The 18,563-nt window shown below is 45.0% G+C and overlaps 1 protein-coding gene and 1 pseudogene across 2 annotated transcripts; both read right to left on the bottom strand.

Annotated features, from left to right (window-relative positions):
- Nucleotides 1–477: 477 nt before the first annotated feature.
- LOC112308711 (olfactory receptor 3A2-like) lies at nt 478–1,427 on the bottom strand (annotated as a pseudogene).
- Nucleotides 1,428–10,825: 9,398 nt separating this feature from the next.
- LOC128779298 (olfactory receptor 3A1-like) lies at nt 10,826–18,252 on the bottom strand. Of its 2 annotated transcripts, XM_053911893.2 has the most exons (3): nt 17,992–18,252; nt 17,677–17,766; nt 10,826–15,095 (listed from the first exon to the last, which is right to left on the bottom strand). In XM_053911893.2, the coding sequence occupies exon 3, from the start codon at nt 15,087–15,089 to the stop codon at nt 14,142–14,144; it is 948 nt and encodes a 315-aa protein (XP_053767868.1). In that variant the 5' UTR covers nt 15,090–15,095; nt 17,677–17,766; nt 17,992–18,252; the 3' UTR covers nt 10,826–14,141. The 2 variants fall into 2 exon arrangements, with proteins under 2 accessions (XP_053767868.1, XP_053767867.1); XM_053911892.2 differs by having other exon boundaries at nt 17,677–18,252.
- Nucleotides 18,253–18,563: the final 311 nt, after the last annotated feature.

Genomic DNA, 18,563 nt, shown 5'->3' with positions numbered 1-18,563 from the left:
AGCTACCAGGCTTCCAAGGCTTCAAGGCTACCTGGAAAGTGAGCATAGCTGAAAACAAGGTAGCAACTTGCCAGGGGTGGGGGGCCTTGCTGGGCAGATCCTAACCTCATTTCCCCTTATCTTACCTGTTCTTTGTAGCATGTGTCACTATATGATGTATCAAATATGATGTGTGTTTATTTCATTTATTTTGTCACCCTTCATTAAAATGTGAGTTGCACAAGTGCAGAGATGGATCACCAGTGCCCCAGAGGAGGGTTTGGATCATAGAGCAATTCAACAAATGTTTGTTGTCCAAGTAAATGAATAAATTATGTAGGGTTTCTTTGCAAGACAGATACTTCGCACAAATTTTTCCAACATCAGAATCTATAAATGAATGGTTCGTAATCATTTCTCCAGGTTACTGCTCTCATGGAAAATTTTTCTCAAGTCAGGAAAAGCAGGAAAGGAGAGGCACTATCAGCCTGTCACTGCTCAGGTCAGTGACCACTTCCCCATGAACACCCTGCACAGGGCACCCTGCACATCAGGGTTTCTAAGGCTATAGACAAGTGGGTTCAGCATGGGGTTGATAACTGTGTTGAAAACTCCAACCCCTTTATCCTTGTCTGAAGACTCGACTGAGCCCAGACGCATGTAGTTGAAGATACCAGTTCCATAGAAGAGGCAAATCACAGTGAGGTGGGAGCCACTTGCGGAGAAAGCTTTCTTCCTGCCCTCCACTGAGCGGATTCGTAAAACTGCAGCTGCCACGTGGATGTAGGAGGTGATGATGAGAACCAGAGGGGCACCTGCCATTAAATACACATGACAAAGAGCAGCAGCTCATTGACTTGTATGCTGGAGCAGGAGAGCTGGAACGGCTGTGGGAAGTCACAGTAGAAGTGATTGATGATATTGGGACCACAGAAGTTGAGGGTAGTAAGGGCAGTAGTGTGGGTCAGTGCATTGCTGATGCCACAGGCCCAAACACAGCCACCAACGTCGACTGCACTGTCTGGCTCATGCGGGTGCTGTAGGTGAAGGGCTGGCAGGTGGACAGTCATAGGCCATGGCTGTCACAGGAAGCAGTCCATCCCAGCCAGAAGGTGGAAGAAGAAGAGTTGGGAGAGGCAGGCATGATAGGAAATTATATGCCTGTGAGACAAGAGACGACCCAACATGGCAGGGACAGTGACAGTGATACACCCAACATCCAGCACTGACAGGTTCCCCAGGAAGAAGTACATGGGGGTGTGGAGTTTGGGCTCCACCAAGAGGGCAGCTAGGATGCTCAGGTTGCCCAGAACTGAGACCAGATAGGCAAAGAGGAAGAGCACAAAGACATGAGGCCACAGATCTGGCGTGTCCACCAAACCCAGTAGAATGAACTCAGTAACAGCAGTTCCATTTGCCCCAGATTTTGGTTCCATGAGAATCTTTAAGGAAACATCCCAGTGTGGAAGCGTCTGTTGACCCAGTGTATTTATGCAACATAAGGGTTTATAGCACCTATGTTCCGAGCTTCCCGATATGTTCCCAGCTCTCCAAGTGATGATTTTCCCTCATCCCCAGCCACACCTCACTCACTGACCTCCCATCAGCCCAAAACTCTCAGCTGACTTGCCCCAAACCACCAATACTTGTTCCTCCCATAATCTCCCTATTATAAGGGTCAGAATACTTGGGAAAATACATTAATTCTGTGACTGTGGATATTAGACACTCTCGCCAAGTGCATTCCTCCAAGGTGAGGGACATACTCTCCAATACAAATTCAAAATCCCTTGGTCATATAACCAGAGACATTGAAATTAAGAATATTGTAAAAATAGCCACAGGGGAGTGGGGAGGGGATAGTGGAGAGAGGGGTCTATAGGAGCTACTATAAAGGACACAAGGACAAAATCAAGGGGGAGGGTAGAGGTGGGGGAGGGAGTTGGGACTGGCTGGGGTGGGGTGGAGGGAAGGGGAGAAAATTCAGACAATTGTAACTGAATAAAATTAGATAAATAAATTGAAAAAAATAATAAAAAAATAAAACATAAAAAAAAAATCCCTTGGTCAATTAATGTCCAGTGTCTTGTTCTTAATTAAGCCTTTACACTGGACTTTGAGTAAGAGCTTCATCAAATGATGTTTTCTTTTTATATTACCAGCTACCTGCTTCACAAGTTAAAATTGTAACATGACCTATGGGTGGTTTCCTGCAAGGGGCAGTTCCTTTTCTGCATTGCAAAGTTCATTTTCTGCATAGCCTTGCACTTGTCTTTGACTCAGGCACAGTAGGTAGACTGAGCAATAGATCTCAGGAGAGATTCTCAATGAGGAAGTGCATACATACAGAGGCAAACTGAGCTAAGATTTTCATGGCTTACAATAAACTCCTGGTAAAAATATATTACTGTACACGTATCTTGACTGCCAATGGAATAAGCAGAGCTACATCTTCACTAACAGTAACGATATTTCCCTGCAGAGAATACACTGGATTCAGAAGACGGGATGCAGCTGGAGTCCAGTGAGTCTAACAAAAGGGAACAGCAATGAGAGTCTGTGCTCCACGGATAAAAAGGTGGACCTGGTGATCTCTAAAAGGGCCTTAACATTCCAAGAGCACAGGATTGCTCAGATGGTGGGAGGATGCTCCCCAGGCCTGGTCCTCACTGAAAGGAGATAAATGCCCAGCCAATTGACAAGTCAATGGATGGATAACAGCTCTTTACATATATTATCATTTTAAAGGGCAATGAACTACTTTCTGTTTTCTCCTTAGGGTCCATTTGCACACAAACATTAGAAGGTGACCAGTGATTTTTACCCTTTTTTTCATGCTGTTTTCCTTCCCTGCACAGTCCTCCCTCCAATTCCTGGAGGCCAATTGACTCAAATACTGGCTGCTGAATGCCTTCTTGGTGGAAACCCTTCCATCTCAAAAGCATCTCTCTCTCTCTCTCTCTCTCTCTACCCTTCCTCCCTCCCTGACTTCTCACTCCATCCCTCAGCTACAACTTACACATTATTTCAGGGAAGTTATCACTGTCTACTTTCTAAGTAAGTCATGACTCTAAAAACATATTTATCCTACTTCTCTGTAAGATTGATTCAGTTTCCAATAGCAGTATTTACCATAATACTTCACACATAGTAGATAATCAATATTTCTCAAACAAATAAGTGATGGTTTAAGTGTCCATAGGATATCAGAGAAGGAAAGCTCTATCTAGGATTAAATGGAGTTGTCAAGGAAGACTTAGTGAACATGATGAATTAGAGCTCGACTTTTATGAATCACAATGACTTAGTGGAGGAATAAGGGCAAGTGCCTGGTGCTAGGTGGGCGGCAGGACTACAGCTCTCCTGGTTTTGAAGGATCAGGCAAGGCATGTGAAAATAGACACACTGGTATGTTTCTTTCCATGTAAAGCACCCAGAGAATAAGGCCCTTGGCAGGGGTATACCCACCAAAGAAGTGAGTTATACTCAGGGACAGAAGAGCAGCAAACAGCTGCAGCCAGTCCCTGCATGGACACAGGCACAGCTTGTTTGAAATCGGTGGGATTCTGGGATGACCTCTGACCAACCAGAGACATCCAGAGTGTTCAAAGGGTCACCATGATCCCCATCATCAGGAGCCCTTTCACATCACCATTTTTGAGGCATTGTCATGAGCCCAGGTTCTCCTCACGGAGTTCAGGCAGCTCCCTGCTCTGGAACTGCACCTCAGTCCTCCCTGCTCCCCGGGATGAAAAGGCTCAGCAAGGCCTGTGACTCCAGTGAAGGCTCGAGGATGCCTGATGAAGTTGGTGTCAAGAACCAGCAGTGAGGAGAGAGAACCAAGATGGAGGCTTAGGTAGACACACCACGCCTCCTCACACAACCAGAACTGATGGAAAATCAAATGGCAAGGTAGTCCGACACCAAGGAAATAAAAAATAAACATTCATCCAGACCGGTAGGAGGGGCGGAGACAGGCAGCCGGGCAGAGAGGACTCACTTGGCTGTGGCGGGACCGAGACTGGCGGAGTGTGGGACAAACAGAGGAGGCATTCGGACCACTAGCAGACCCAGCGTCCCCACATTCGGGCACAGATAAACCGGGACGAATGGCGGGGAGCACACCGCGTAACCCAGGGCTCCAGCACGGGGAAATAAAGCCTCACCCTCTGATTGAAAATACCCATGGGTGTTGGGGCGGCAGCAGGAGAAACTCCCAGCCTCACAGGAGAGGTTGTTGGAGAGACCCACAGGGACCTAGAGTGTGCACAGGCCCACCCACTCGGGAACCAGCACCAGAGGGGCCCAATTAGATTGTGGGTAGCCGAGGGAGTGGCTGAAATCCAGTGGAGAGTGGAATGGGTGCCATTCCTCCCTCTTGGCCCCTCCCCCACATACAGTGTCACAGTGCAGCGACTAGCTTTACCCTGCCCTGGGGAACACCTAAGGCTCCACCCCTTTAAGTAACAGAAGCTTCAGGACAAAAAAAATGGTCCAAATGACAGAACAATTCAAAGCTCCAGAAAAAATACAACTAAGTGAGGAAGAGATAGCCAACCTATCCAATGCACAGTTCAAAACACTGGTTATCAAGATGCTCACAGAATTGGTTGAATTTGTTCAAAAACCAGATGAAAAAAATGAAGCCTATGCCAAGAGAAACAAAGGAAAATGTTCCTTCGCAATAGTGATGTGAAGGCAACTGGGACTCATCAATGGTGTGGACCAGAAGGAAGAAAGAAACATCCAACCAGAAGAGAATGAAGAAACAAGAATTCGGAAAAATGAGGAGAGGTTTAGGAACCTCCAGGACATCTTGAAATGTTCCAACATCCGAATTATAGGGGTGCCAGAAGGAGAAGAGGAAGAACAAAAAATTGAAAACTTATTTGAACAAATAATGAAGGAGAACTTCCCCAGTCTGGCAAAGGAAATAGACCTCCAGGAAGTCCAGGAAGCTCAGAGATTCCCAAAGAAGCTGGGCCCAAGGAGGAACACACCAAGGCACATCATAATTACATTCCCCAAGATTAAGGAGAAGGAGAGAATCTTAGAAGCAGCAAGAGAAAAGGAGACAGTTACCTCCAAAGGAGTTCCCATAAGACTGTCAGCTGATTTCTCCAAAGAGACCTTACAGGCAACAAGGGGCTGGAAAGAAGTATTCCAAGTCATGAAAGGCAAGGACCTACATACAAGAACACTGTATCCAGCAAAGCTATCATTTAGAATGGAAGGGAAGATAAAGTGCATCTCAGATAAGGTCAAGTTAAAGGAGTTCATCATCACCAAGCCATTATTATATGAAATGTTAAAGGGACTTATCTAAGAAAAAGAAGATAAAAAATATGAACAGTAAAACTGAAAGCAAACTCACAGTTATTAACAACCACACCTAAAACTAAAACAAAAGAAAACTAAGCAAACAACTAGAACAGAAACAGAACCACAGAAATGGAGATAACATGGTGGGTTATCAATAGGGGAGTGGGAGGGGGAGAGGGGTGAAATGTACAGAGAATAAATAGCATAAATGATAGGTGGAAAATAGAGAGGGGGAGGGTAAGAATAGTGTAGGAAATGTAGAAGCCAAAGAACTTATAAATATGACCCATGGACATGAACTATAGGGGGGGAATGTGGGAGGGAGGGGGTGGGCAGGATGGAGTTGAGTGAAGGGGCGGAAATGGGACAACTGTAATAGCACAATCAATAAATATATCAAAAAAAAAAAAGCAAAAAAGAACCAGCAGTGAACTACTCTCAACAAATCTCTGCACACTCCCTCCTAAGAGTACCAGAGGGTAGGCTGGCTTCATCTGGGGAGGGGGACATGGGCACTGGGGCCCAGAGAGGAAGCAGGTCTCTACATTATCATCACACGTGTTTCCCCCACGGGCTTCCCTTTTCAGGAGCATGAGCTGCACCCTGTGTGAAGGTGAGTGTGAGCTGATGGCAGCAGGAGGGCAGTGGATGGGCCCTGAGAATACGTACTCTGGCATGGGCAGAGAAGCCAGGGAGTTCTCTTCAGGAAAGAAGATGAAGAGCTCTGCAGACTCAGTTATCTACTCAGAAAGAAACAGCTGTATAGAAGAAAATGAAGAAAAACAAGTTGTTATCTTCTTTATCTTAGGGCCCCATTCACTAGGTGTTGTCCTCTGAGGGTGGGGGGTGTCTCAGAAATGATCCCTCCCAGGAAAGAAGAGACAAGTGGGAGTCATCCAAGATGTTTTGTAAACAACTCCAGCCCTTCATGAATATAGCAACAATGTCTTACACCTGCTGGTATTTGGACTTTCTTTAAAAAGGCCTTACCTCTCTCCCTGGCCTTATGACAGGTAGTTCTGTCAGATGATGTAAGTTTCCCTTAATCACGGGTTGCTGAGGCCTTTAGGACTTGTCCTCATCCCCCAAGTCCTCCAGGAAGTCAGAAGGGCAATTGAGACCAGAGACAGGTTCAATAAGGGAGGGGTTTACTTAGGCAGAGGCCAGCTCCATGCAGGGCCTTCCCACAGAGACTAGGTAGTTTCCAGACTTGTCTTAGGCCTGAGAATGAGGTGGGGTGTGGGAGAGGCCAGAGAGAGACCAGAGGGAGAAGCCTTTTCAAGCCCAGGTCCCTATGAGTTTTCAGGAACGTGGTGCCTCCCCTTCAGGGTGTTGTTAGTGGGGGTATCCTGGGACTGTGTCTCCTGGGCTCCTTTGATGATGCCTGAAGGGCTGGTAAAGAGCTCTATGGATCTAGAAGGCCTCCTGGGGGCTTCCAAACAATATGATTGTTAAGGCCAGGCCCTAGAGGGACTCTGCACTCAGAGTCCCTCTCCATCCTTACAACAAGTCTATGAAGTGCATCACAGCAGACAGAGCCGATGTTCAGACTCACATCTTGCTCAGCCATTCTTCTGATTTCAGCAGTGGCCAGATCTGAAATTTCCCTGTCCATTTCTGTTCATTGTGAGCTGACAGTGTTGCCACTTGCCTAGGACCCTGTGATGCCAGGAACAACGGGATTTGGGGGGTTTCACTAGGTGTGAGCACATGTGGAGCTCTGATGGCAGAGGAAACCTGGAAAATAGGAGGCAGGGAGCCAATGGATAAACACCCCACTGCCTCTACTTCAGACAGTGCTGGGAGGCATTCTGTATGCTCTTGCACAATCCAGTCTGGGCCGTCCATAGCAGGCACCTTGGGAAAGACCCCTCAGTGAGGAATACTCCTTCCATCTTGGTCTCACATATCCATAACCTTGGTCTTGCTCCTTGGGACTGCCTTTCAAATAAATAAATTTCCTCTTGCTCCCTGAAATGACTTCCTCTTTAAACTACACATGCATCTTGTCTTGGGCTGTGCTTGGTTGGAGGGAACCCAGTTCTGACACTTGGTACTTGGATAGCCCTAGGAAGCATATTTTCCAGATGAAAATCTGGAACTGGACCATTCACTACTGTTTAGGTAAGCGGGGTTCATCATAACCCCTAGCATAGTTACTGAGACTCACCTGTGGTAGACTGGGATGATGTACAGGTGCAAGGCAAAGCACGAGGTTATGTGTTAACACCGGCACATTAATATTATGTGAACCATGATAATTATTAGAATAGTGGAGTTTCAGGAATAAAGGGTGGCCTTTGTTAACTTATTCTGAAGTCTTGAAGAAATCGAGTGATGGGCCCAGGTCAGCCAACTATCAATTAGGAAGTTTGTTGTGAAAGGCAGGATACCTCCATGGCAACATTTAATGAGACAGTAATCTTCTGCTGCCACAAGGCAGACAGGGCTGGAAATAGACCTTGGAGCTAATTGTAAGGGTGGCAGAGCTACAAGGGATCATGAGTGTGTAGCTTTGTTACATGCTAAATCCAGAGCCCTGATAGGAAAGGACTGAGACCTTGAGTCCTGGATGGGGATGTTTGACAAGTTCAACATGAGAATTTTTACCCCTCAGGCCCTCCTGAACTTCATTGGCAAAAGCATCCTGGTCTCCATGTGAGGGGAGGTCAACCTCCTTTTGCCTGAAGACCATGCAAAGATCTTATATGAAGCAGATGCCTTACAAGGCGATTCTTGTCCTCCTCCAGAACTTCTCCCAAATCCCCCCAAGTGCTTTCAGAAAAATTTGGGTTAGGTCTAAGTATATTCTGAGAAAGGTAATCTCATCTATAATCCAAGAGGAAATAATTTACTCACTGAAAAGAATTCCCATACCTGTCTGAGGTACACTGAATATTGGTCCTCGAAGATATCTAGGCCCTAACTCCTGAAATCCACTTCATATGGTAAAAAAGAGTTGGCACATTGTTAGGGGTCTTCAGCCAGGGAGCATATCCTAGGTTATCCAATAAGCCTAAAAGTAATTCAAGAGTCCTTACAAAAGAGAGGTAGAGAGATGCTATACAGGAAAAAAGGGAAGATGGTGATGGAATCGGAGTGGACTAATGTGGTCACAAGCCAAGGAAAGCCAGCAGTCACTACAAGCTGGAGGAAACAATGAATGGATTCTCCCTGGAGCCTCCAGAAAAACTGTCCCAGCTGACACCTCTAAGTTAACCCTGTAGGGCTCATTGTGGAGAGACGTCCAGAACCATGAGCGAATACATTTCTGTTGTTTGAAGTCACCCCAAGTTTATGGTAATTTGTGATCAGAGCAATAAGAAGTGAATCCACTGGCTAATATATCCTGGGAGAATCTGGAAGTTCCACCCCTTTATAGAGGAGCATGATGGGAGTGGATCATGAACAATGAAGGAGCAGGTAGAACGTTAATATTAAATGGGGAGAGTTCATTGACATGCAGCACTTTGCAGGATTCAGGATTTAATATCCTGGCCAGGATGCCTAGGTGTCCTCCAAATACACTCTTCAGATGTCTCTTTGAAACTGGCTTTTGGTTATAGGTTCTCTCTCTGCAATAACCACAGTGAGACCAACCAAGTTTGTCAGGCCTACCTGTGGGATCATGCCTTCCTCCAAGTCAATGGGTGGGCAGAAGTGTTCCTAACTGTGGTTCCAGGGCAGGAGCTGGGTTATGGGGTCACTTCAAGGTCTAGAGATTGGTCAGTGGGCCTACCTCTGGAGGCACAGAAGACGAATGTGTCTTCTAACAGGTTGCTGGACAAGCAGGAGTGTTCCTGGCCCATGACTAAAGCTGTTAGAGCCACATTACAGGGCCCCTTCAATGCCTGCAGTTGTGCTGAGGTTGGAGGGCCTGTCTCAGGGGCACAGATGAGTGTGTCTGCTGCCCTGTCCTTGGGCGGGCATGTCTGGTAGCTAAGATGGTGTGGACCTGAATCACAGGCTACTTCAGCATACACAGCCAAGGATGGTGGAGCTGTTAATACTGCTGTGGCTGAGGCGACAGGGGATCAGAGCTCTGTCCAGGTGTGCCCAGGACTACTGTCAGCCAGTCTACCACCTAGACACAGGCTTGCTTACTCAACAGAGCCCTCCTGAGTCTTGGGCTGCTCTAGGGTCCCACAATCCCCTACCTCCATCGAAAGCTCCCACAAGGCAGTTTGGTCTCAGTATGGCTGCCAGGAATTGTTGCTAGGGGGAATATGAGTGGAAATCTCCTTTTGTGCCATCTTATTGGCTATTATAATATATATAATATCACATATATTATATACATAGAGAAAGAGCACATACATTATGTATATTGGTTATGGTTACGGGTGATATCAACTGGGGAAAGTTAGAACAAACACAAAAGTAAATGTTAATGTATTAAGTATTTGATGTAAAAAGAAATTTTAAACCCTTATCCAAGGTATCTCTGGCAAATATGTTTTCCCATATACTTGGTTCTCTTTTCATTTTAATGCTGTTTTCTTTAACCATGCAAAAGTTTTGTAATTTCATGAGGTCCCATTTGTTTATTCATTCCTTTCTGTTCCTTGCTTTAGGGGACACATCAGTGAATACAAGGGTTTGATCTCCAAAATATATAGAGAACTCACACAACTTCATCCAGGAAGACAAAAATCCCAATTAAAAAATGGGCAAAAGACTTGAACAGACACCTCTTCCAGGAGGACATACAGAGGGCCCAAAGACATATGAAAAGATGCTCAGCATCACTAGCCATCAGAGAGATGCAAATTAAAACCACAATGAGATATCACTTCACACTGGTCAGAATAGCCATCATAAACATATCAATAAAGAAGTGCTGGAGAGGAGGAGGAGAAAAGGGAACCCTAGTGCACTGTTGGTAGGAATGCAGACTGGTGCAGCCACTATGGAAGACAGTATGGAATTTCCTCTGGAAACTAAAAATGGAACTGCCTTTTGACCTGGGCATTCTGCTGCTGGGATTATATCCTAAGAGCCCTGAAACACCAATCCAAAAGAACTTAGGCACTCCAATGTTCATAACAGCACAATATACAATAGCCAAGTGCAGGAAGCAACCTAAGTTCCTATCAGTAAATGAGTGGGTCAAGAAATTTTAAAGTACTGCAAACAGATCGCAGACAAATACTTACACAGGATTTTCATGGAAAAGTCATTTTCTCTAAGCATGATACCAAAGAAAATAAATTTCATAAAAATGTCAAAGTTAATCTGGGAAAGAGTTATCCTATACAAAGTTAAAAACAACTGGGAAATTGGGAAATATATGTGGAACATATACAGCAAAGAGATACTGTCCCCAAACATGAAGTGTTTCTACCAATCATTAAGATAAAGATATCCGGGGAGAAAAGGCATACAACTGTAATTGAAAACAATAAAAATTAAAAAAATAAAAGATATCCTACAGCAAAGGGACAATAATGTTTCAATAAGCAATTTAAAAGGAATAAATATAGATAATAATAGATGTAAAATATCTATACAATAAATGAAAAATTTCAAATTTAGAAACAATGCCACAATTAATTACATTCTGAAGTTTTATTTGTAACACACAGTGAAGTCAACAAGTGAGGTCACGAGCATTCTGAATCTGCCCTTACAATTGCCCTGGAAATTTCTCAAACTGCCAACCAAGACTGAAGATAGAGCACAATTTTTGGCAAGTAGGAAGGCAGAATATTTGCAAGTTTTTAACTTCATTTCCTTAGAATGGGTTCCCCACTCTAAGGAAATAAACACATACGTTGCTTTTATGAATTTAACTAGTGAAAATAATTTCAGAAGCATGGAAAGATACGTAAATAAGAACATTATGCCAGTATTATTAGCAATTACAAAAAAAGAAAAAGAAAAAGGAATAACTTGAATCTCATCAATATAGGTTTACTTAAAGAGATACAGTTTATATCTGAAATAAAATAGTATGCAGCCCTTGGAATAGATGAGATAGATTTATTGCTTGACATGTAAAGAATTATACTTTGTAATGTGAACAGGGACCAAACCATTTAGAAACTAGTGTAGTCTTTTGAATACACATGTGTGTGGGAGCATGCGTGTGTTCACTTCTCTGAAAGGCTAAACACCAACTATTACCAATAGCTGCCTTTAAATAAGAGGATTGTGGTCAGCACGGTATAAAAGGGCACTGGTGACATTCTCTATTGCTTGAACTTCCACAACAGGATATATGACATGCAGCATGACATTTTTAAAGAGCAAAGATTTCTAATTCAGAATAAAAAAAGCAGATACAAATTCTGAACAAAAGTGAAGAAACTATAAATTGTTAAGAAACCCCTGTGATCCCAGAGAGTGGACAGAGTGCTGGGAATCCGTGTCCTTGGCCATCCTTTGTGATGCTGAGCCTGTGGATCCATTGCACGTGGTGGTGATGTTTCCCCAAATCCTCCCTTGAGGCTCTACATCAGTGTTCACATGGCGGAAATATCCGAGGCGCAGGGACTTTCGGAAGGAAACAGAAAGCTCTGTGCTGCTGCAGGGTTAAATGCTGGTGGGTGGAAGTGATGGTGGCAGATGGAGTCACTTTTCAGGGTGAACAGAATGACACAGGTTTCCTGTTCCTTCAGACGAGTAGAATCGGAGAACATTAGAGGTGGAAGAACCGTGATGATTCTTTGGTGGTTCTGTCAACTACGGGTCCAGAGAAGATAAAGAACATACTCAATGTCAAGAGCATTGTGGACGAGAGGAAATGATAAGGTGATAGCCATGTTGCAGGTCTTCCTCTACAGTTTTCTTGACCCTTGAAGGAAGCTGGCTTTTTGTATCCTTGAAGTTTGTAGACTCAAACAGGATGAGGAAAGAGCCATCTTTCCCTTGGCTTTTGACAGCACTGGCATACGTGACTCAAAAGGCAGGGAGTAACCTGGTAAGTTGAGGAGTTAGTACTAACTCTGATGAGACGTTAGAGATGCAGGTGGAGGAAATATCAGCACTCTTTTCTCCTGTTTTCCCCTCTGACAAACCTTCTCCCTCACATTCTAGGAACATCTTTTCTTCAGAGAAACAGAAAATGAGTTCCCTATATACACTTAAAAAAAAAAGGTCACCTGAGGACACACTTTCATTGACTTTATAGAGAAGGAGAGAGGCATCGATGTGAGAGCAAAACAGTGATGGCTTGCCTCCCATATATGCCCCACCAGGTATAGGGCCCTCAACCCAGGTGTGTGCCCTGACCTGGAATCGAACCTGCAACACTTTGGTATATAGGACAATGTTCCAAATTGCTGAGCCACCTGGCCAGGGCCCTATACTACATTTTTAGCACTTTTATCATAATTCAAAATATAATTTCATTCTTGGTAGAGTAGATGGACTACAATGATGGTATTAGAGCTGCCAGAACTGGATGTTTCTGGAAAGTGCAGAATAGGAAGCCCACTTCTCCCATCTCTGACCCACTAATTGTATTACTCCACTTCCTTCCTCTTATCACATCTCTCCAGTGTTCCCCATCTCCCACTCTATCTCTACCCTATTTGACCCCTCCCATACCTTACCCTTTTGCTTGCAACTCCATCCTGTTTTTCACTTCCTCATTTTTCCTTTTTATCTTTTCCACAAACTCCCCATTTTAACCTTGTTTTATTTCCCTCTCTCATGTCTTTTCACCTCCATCTTTCTCATCCTTTCAATCGCTTTATCCCCACATAATATCACAGAGAAGCCATGTCACAGGAGCAGGCAAAGGGATTATGAGGGAAATGAATTGTGAATCATCAGTGGCCCAGTAGGGATGCCAGGAATGGACACTTACTCCTAATAGGGAGGCTAGAAGGGAAATTCAGCTCAATGATTACTGAACCAAAGTCTGGTAAGCAGAAAAGGCAATGATTATGTAAATTAATGTTAGGTGAGGATATAAGACCTAGCATTAATTTTCACCAGATAAGATAGTGTTCTAGGTTAGAGACATACTTTCCCACTGCAAACAGGAACTTAAAGTGAGACATCACCAAATACAACAGACTTGTATTTACAGATATGGGTTCTTAGCTAACAGGTTAGGGGACTGAGAGTAAGAATTTAGAGGGGAAATTCATATGGAGTATTCTGGAGAGGAGTTCAAGTTGAAATAATATTCAGATTATAAATGCTTAGCTTTTCAAAGATTTGAAACACATGAGGCAGGAAAGATGAGGAAAATTCATCATGGTATTATAAGAGGTATCATATGTGTTAATGGAGGTTTAAAGTTGTGCGCACAGCGATTATGCTCTCCAGAGTTACCAGAGAACACATGAGTGCACAGCTCCCCATCTATTCCCCTGTCTGCCAGGGCATCTCTGTGTGATGGGAAAGAGAGGAGCTGCTCTTTTAGTTTTGTAGAAGCCTGATGAGAGAAAGAAAATAATCCTGACCTCCAGACCTAAGTTTTATAAGCAGACCAACCATACCTGAACCTGAGTGAATCAGATGACCCCCTGGTGAGGAAATCTGCAGGGATGTTTTCGGAAACCCACAATCTAACCAACTAAAAAGCCGTTCCCTGTGGGATATGAACCTGTAAGCATTCCTAGGTTTCACTTCTACCTGGCATAGGGAGCAGTCAGTGACTGAAGTTGTAATTTGTCAACTGACCTGACCTAGCATTAATTTACATACCCATTGTCTATAACTGGGCAGGGCTTCTGTGGAAAACAATAACTATTATCACTTCCAAAAAAAAGTTATCATGCTCAGAGAGATAGAAAGAGTTCTGGATCATTTGTTCTAGCTATCAGCCCCAGAGGATTTCTCCTTTATTCCAAAAAGAAAAGGAGGAAGTGACACTGGTCAGCTTATCAAGTCAGTGACCGCTTCCCTGTGATCACCTGCCAGAGGGCACCTTGCACGTGAGGGTTCCGGAGGCTGTAGATGACTGGGTTCAGCATGGGGTTGATGACAGTGTTAAAAATTCCAACAGCTTTATCCTTATCTGAAAGCTTGACTGAACCTAGTCGCATGTAGTTAAAGATAGCTGAACCATAGAATAGAGCAACCACAGCGAGATGGGAACCACATGTGGAGAAGGTTTTCTTCCTGCCCTCCACTGAGTGGATTCGTAAAACTGCAGCTGCCACGTGGGCATAGGAGGTGACAATGAGAGCCACGGGCATACCTGCCATTATGAAACCAAGAGCAAAGGCCAGAAGTTCATTGAGTTGGGTGCTGGAACAGGACAACTGGAAGAGCTGTGGGAGGTCACAGTAGAAGTGATGGATCACATTGGGACCACAGAATGTGAGCGTGGACATGGCCACAGTGTGGGTCAATGCATTGGTAAAGGCACAGGCCCAGGACACAGCCACCAAAATCCTCTGGACAGTCTGACTCATGCGGGTGCTGTAGGTGAGGGGCCTGCAGATGGCCAGGAATCGGTCATAGGCCATGGCTGTCAACAGGAAACCGTCCATCCCACCCAGGAGATCGAAGAAGAAAAGCTGTGTGAGGCAAGCTCCATAAGGAATAGCATGCTTGTGGGTCAACAGATGACCCAACATTGAGGGAACAGTGACAGTGATGCACCCAATGTCCACCACTGACAGGTTACCCAGGAAAAAGTACATGGGGTTGTGGAGTTTGGGTTCCACCAAGATGGCAGCCAGGATGCTCAGGTTGCTCCCGACTGTGACCAGGTAGGCAAAGAGGAAGAGCACAAAGACAAGAGGCCACAGCTCTGGAGTCTCCACCAAGCCCAGTAGAATGAACTCAGTAACAGCAGTTCCATTTGCCCTGGATTCTGGTTCCATGAGAACCTGTAAGGAAACATCCCAGTGTGGAAGCCTCAGTTGACTCAGTGTATTTATGCAACATAAGGGTTTATAGCACCTGTGTTCAGAGCTTCCTTATATGTTCCCAGTTCTCCAGGTGTTGATTTTCCCCCACCCTGACCACACCTCACTCATGGACCTCCCATTACCCCAAAGCCTTTATCCTGCTCTCAGCTGAGATGCCCCAAATCAACATCACCTTGTCCCTCCCATACTGTCCCTATTGTAAGGGTCACAATACTTGGGGAAAATAAATTAAGATAAAAGCTGACTTCCTCTTTGACAGCAGTAAGTTTAAGATGGAATTCCCCAATTTTCCTCTGAGGGCTTAGCCCAAAGCAAAAAAGAGAATTCAAAACAAAAATTAATAATATTTCCAGAAAAAGTACTAGGCATTTGAAAAACTAACCGAGGTTTGAAGACTCTCAGGAATATTGAAGATGAACAAAGATATGGCAAGAATTAGGTGAAAGGTCTCCATGACTTTGGATATACATACTCTAGCCAAGTACATTCTTCCAAGGTGAGAGACACAGTCTCAAATACAAATTCAACATCCCTTGGTCAATAAAGTACCAGTGTCTTTTTCTTAATTAGGCCTTTACACTGGACTTTGAATAACAGCTTCATCAAATGATGTTTTCTTTTTATTGTATCTGCTACATGCTTCACAAGTTAAAATTGTAACATGACCTATGTGTGGTTTCCTGCTAAGGGGCAGTTTCTTTTCTGCATTGCAAAGTTAATTTTCTGCATAGCCTTGCACTTGTCTTTGACTCAGGCACAGTAGGTAGACTGACCAATAGCTGTAAGAAGAGGTTCTCAAAGAAGAAAGTGCATACATACAGAGCTAGACTGAGCTAAGATTTTCACGGCTTACAATAAACTCCTGGTCAAAATATATTACTGTACACGTATCTTTATTGCCCATGGAATAAGCAGAGCTACATCTTCACTAACAGTAATGATATTTCCCTGCAGAGAATACACTGGATTCAGAAGATGGGATGCAGCTGGAGTCCAGTGAGTCTAACAAAAGGGAACAGGGATGAGAGTCTGCGCTCCATGGAAAAAAAGGTGGACCTGGTGATCTCTAAAAGGGCCTTAACATCCCAAGAGCACAGGATTGCTGAGATGGTGGGAGGATGCTCCCCAGGCCTGGTCTTCACTGCAAAGAGATAAATGCCTTGCCAACTGACAAGTCAATGGATACATAACAGCTCTTTACATATATTATCATATTAAAGGACAATGAACTACTTTCTGTTTACTCCTAGGGTCCATTTGCACACAAACATTAGAAGGTGACCAGTGATTTTTACCCCTTTATTCATGCTGTTTTCCCTCCCTGCACAGGCCTCCCTCCAATTCCTGGAGGCCAATTGACTCAAATACTGGCTGCTGAATGACTTCTTGGTGGAAACACTTCCATCTGAAAAGTCTCCCTCTCTCTCTCTCTGTCTCTTCTCTACCCTCCCTTCCTCCCTGATTTCTCCCTCCCTCCCTCAGCTACAACTACACATTATTTCAGGGAACTTCTCACTGTCTACCTTCTAACTAAGTCACCACTCTAAAACGCATATCTCCCCTACTTGTCTGTAAGACTGATTCAGTTTTCCAATAGCAGTACTTAACATAATACTTCATAAGTAGTAGATACTCAATATTTCTGAAACAAGTAAGTGATGGTTTAAGTGTCCATAGGATATCAGAGAAGGAAAGCTCTATCTAGTATGAACTGGAGTAGTCACAAAGACTTAGTGAACAGAGAGCTCTAATGATGAATTAGAGCTCGACTTGTATGAATCACAATGACTTAGTGGAGGAATAAGGGCAAGTGCTGGGTGCTAGGTTGGTGGCAGGACTACAGCTCTCCTGGTTTTGAAGGAACAGGCAAGGCATGTAATAATCCACAGACTGAATGTAAATCACCCAGAGAATAAAGCCCTTGGGAGGGGTGTACCCTCCAGGCAAGTGAGTTATACCCAGGGACAGAAGAGCAGCAAACAGCTGCAGCCAGTCCCTGCATGGACACAGGCACAGCTTGTTTGAAATCGGTGGGATTCTGGGATGACCTCTGACCAACCAGAGACATCCAGAGTGTTCAAAGGGTCACCATGATCCCCATCATCAGGAGCCCTTTCACATCACCATTCTTGGGGCTGTGTCATGAGCCCAGGTTCTCCTCACGGAGTTCAGGCAGCTCCCTGCTCTGGAACTGCACCTCAGTCCTCCCTGCTCCCAGGGATGAAAAGGCTCAGTAAGGCCTATGACTGCAGTGAAGGTTCGAGGCTGCCTGATGAAGCTGGTGTCGAGAACTGGCAGTGAACCAGGCTCAGCAAATCTCTTCACACTCTCTCCTACGAGTCCCAGAGGGCAGGCTGGCTTCATCTGGGAAGGGGGACAAGGGCACTGGGGCCCAGAGAGGAAGCAGGCCTATGTGTTATCACCACAGGTGTTTCCCCCAAAGGCTTCCCTTTTCAGGGGCATGAGCTGCACCCTGTGTGAAGGTGAGTGTGAGCTGATGGCAGCAGGAGGGCAGTGGATGGGCCCTGAGAATACTTACTGTGGCATGGGCAGAGAAGCCAGACAGTTCTCTTCAGGAAAGAAGATGAGGAGCTCTGCAGACTCAGTTAACTACTCAGAAAGAAAGCAGCTGTATAGAAGAAAATGAAGAAAAACAAGCTGATATCTTCTCTATCCTTAGGGCCCCAGTCACTAGGTGTTGTCTCTGGGGGGGTCTCAGAAATGATCCCTCCCAAGAAAGAAGAGACAGGTGGGAGTCATCCAAGATGTTTTGTAAACAACTCCAGCCCTTCATGAATATAGCAACAATGTCTTCCACCTGCTGGTATTTGGACTTTCTTTAAAAAGGCCTTACCTCTCACCCTGGCTTTATGACAGGTAGTTCTGGCAGATGATGTAAGTTTCCCTTAATCATGGGTTGCTGAGGCCTGTAGGACTTGTCCTCGTCCCCCAAGTCCTCCAGGAAGTCAGAAGGGCAATTGAGACCAGAGACAGGTTCCCTAAGGGAGGGCTTTGCTTTGGCAGAGGCCCGCCCCATGCAGGGCCTTCCCACAGAGACTAGGTAGTTTCCAGACTTGCCTTAGACTGAGAATGCGGTGGGGTGGGGGAGAGGCCTGGAGAGAGACCAGAGGGAGAAGCCTTCCTCAAGCCCAAGTCCCTGTGAGTTTTCAGGAACCTGGTGCTTCCCCTTCAGGGCCTTGTTAGTGGGCGTGGCCTGGGACTGTTTCTCCTGGGCTCCTTTGATGATGCCTGAAGGGGCAGTAAAGGGCTCTATCGATCTAGAAGGCCTCCTGGGGGCTTCCAAACAATACGATTGTCAAGGCCAGGCCCTAGAGGGACTCTGCACTCAGAGTCCCTCTCCATCCTTACAAGTCTATGAAGTATTAGAGCAGACAGAGCCGATATTCAGACTCACATCTTGCTCAG

This window comes from Desmodus rotundus, chromosome 9 (assembly GCF_022682495.2).
Source record: "Desmodus rotundus isolate HL8 chromosome 9, HLdesRot8A.1, whole genome shotgun sequence".
Taxonomy (NCBI): Eukaryota; Metazoa; Chordata; class Mammalia; order Chiroptera; family Phyllostomidae; genus Desmodus; species Desmodus rotundus.
The sequence above is the reverse complement of the archived record's forward strand: the minus strand, read 5'-3'. Positions and strand labels throughout refer to the sequence as shown.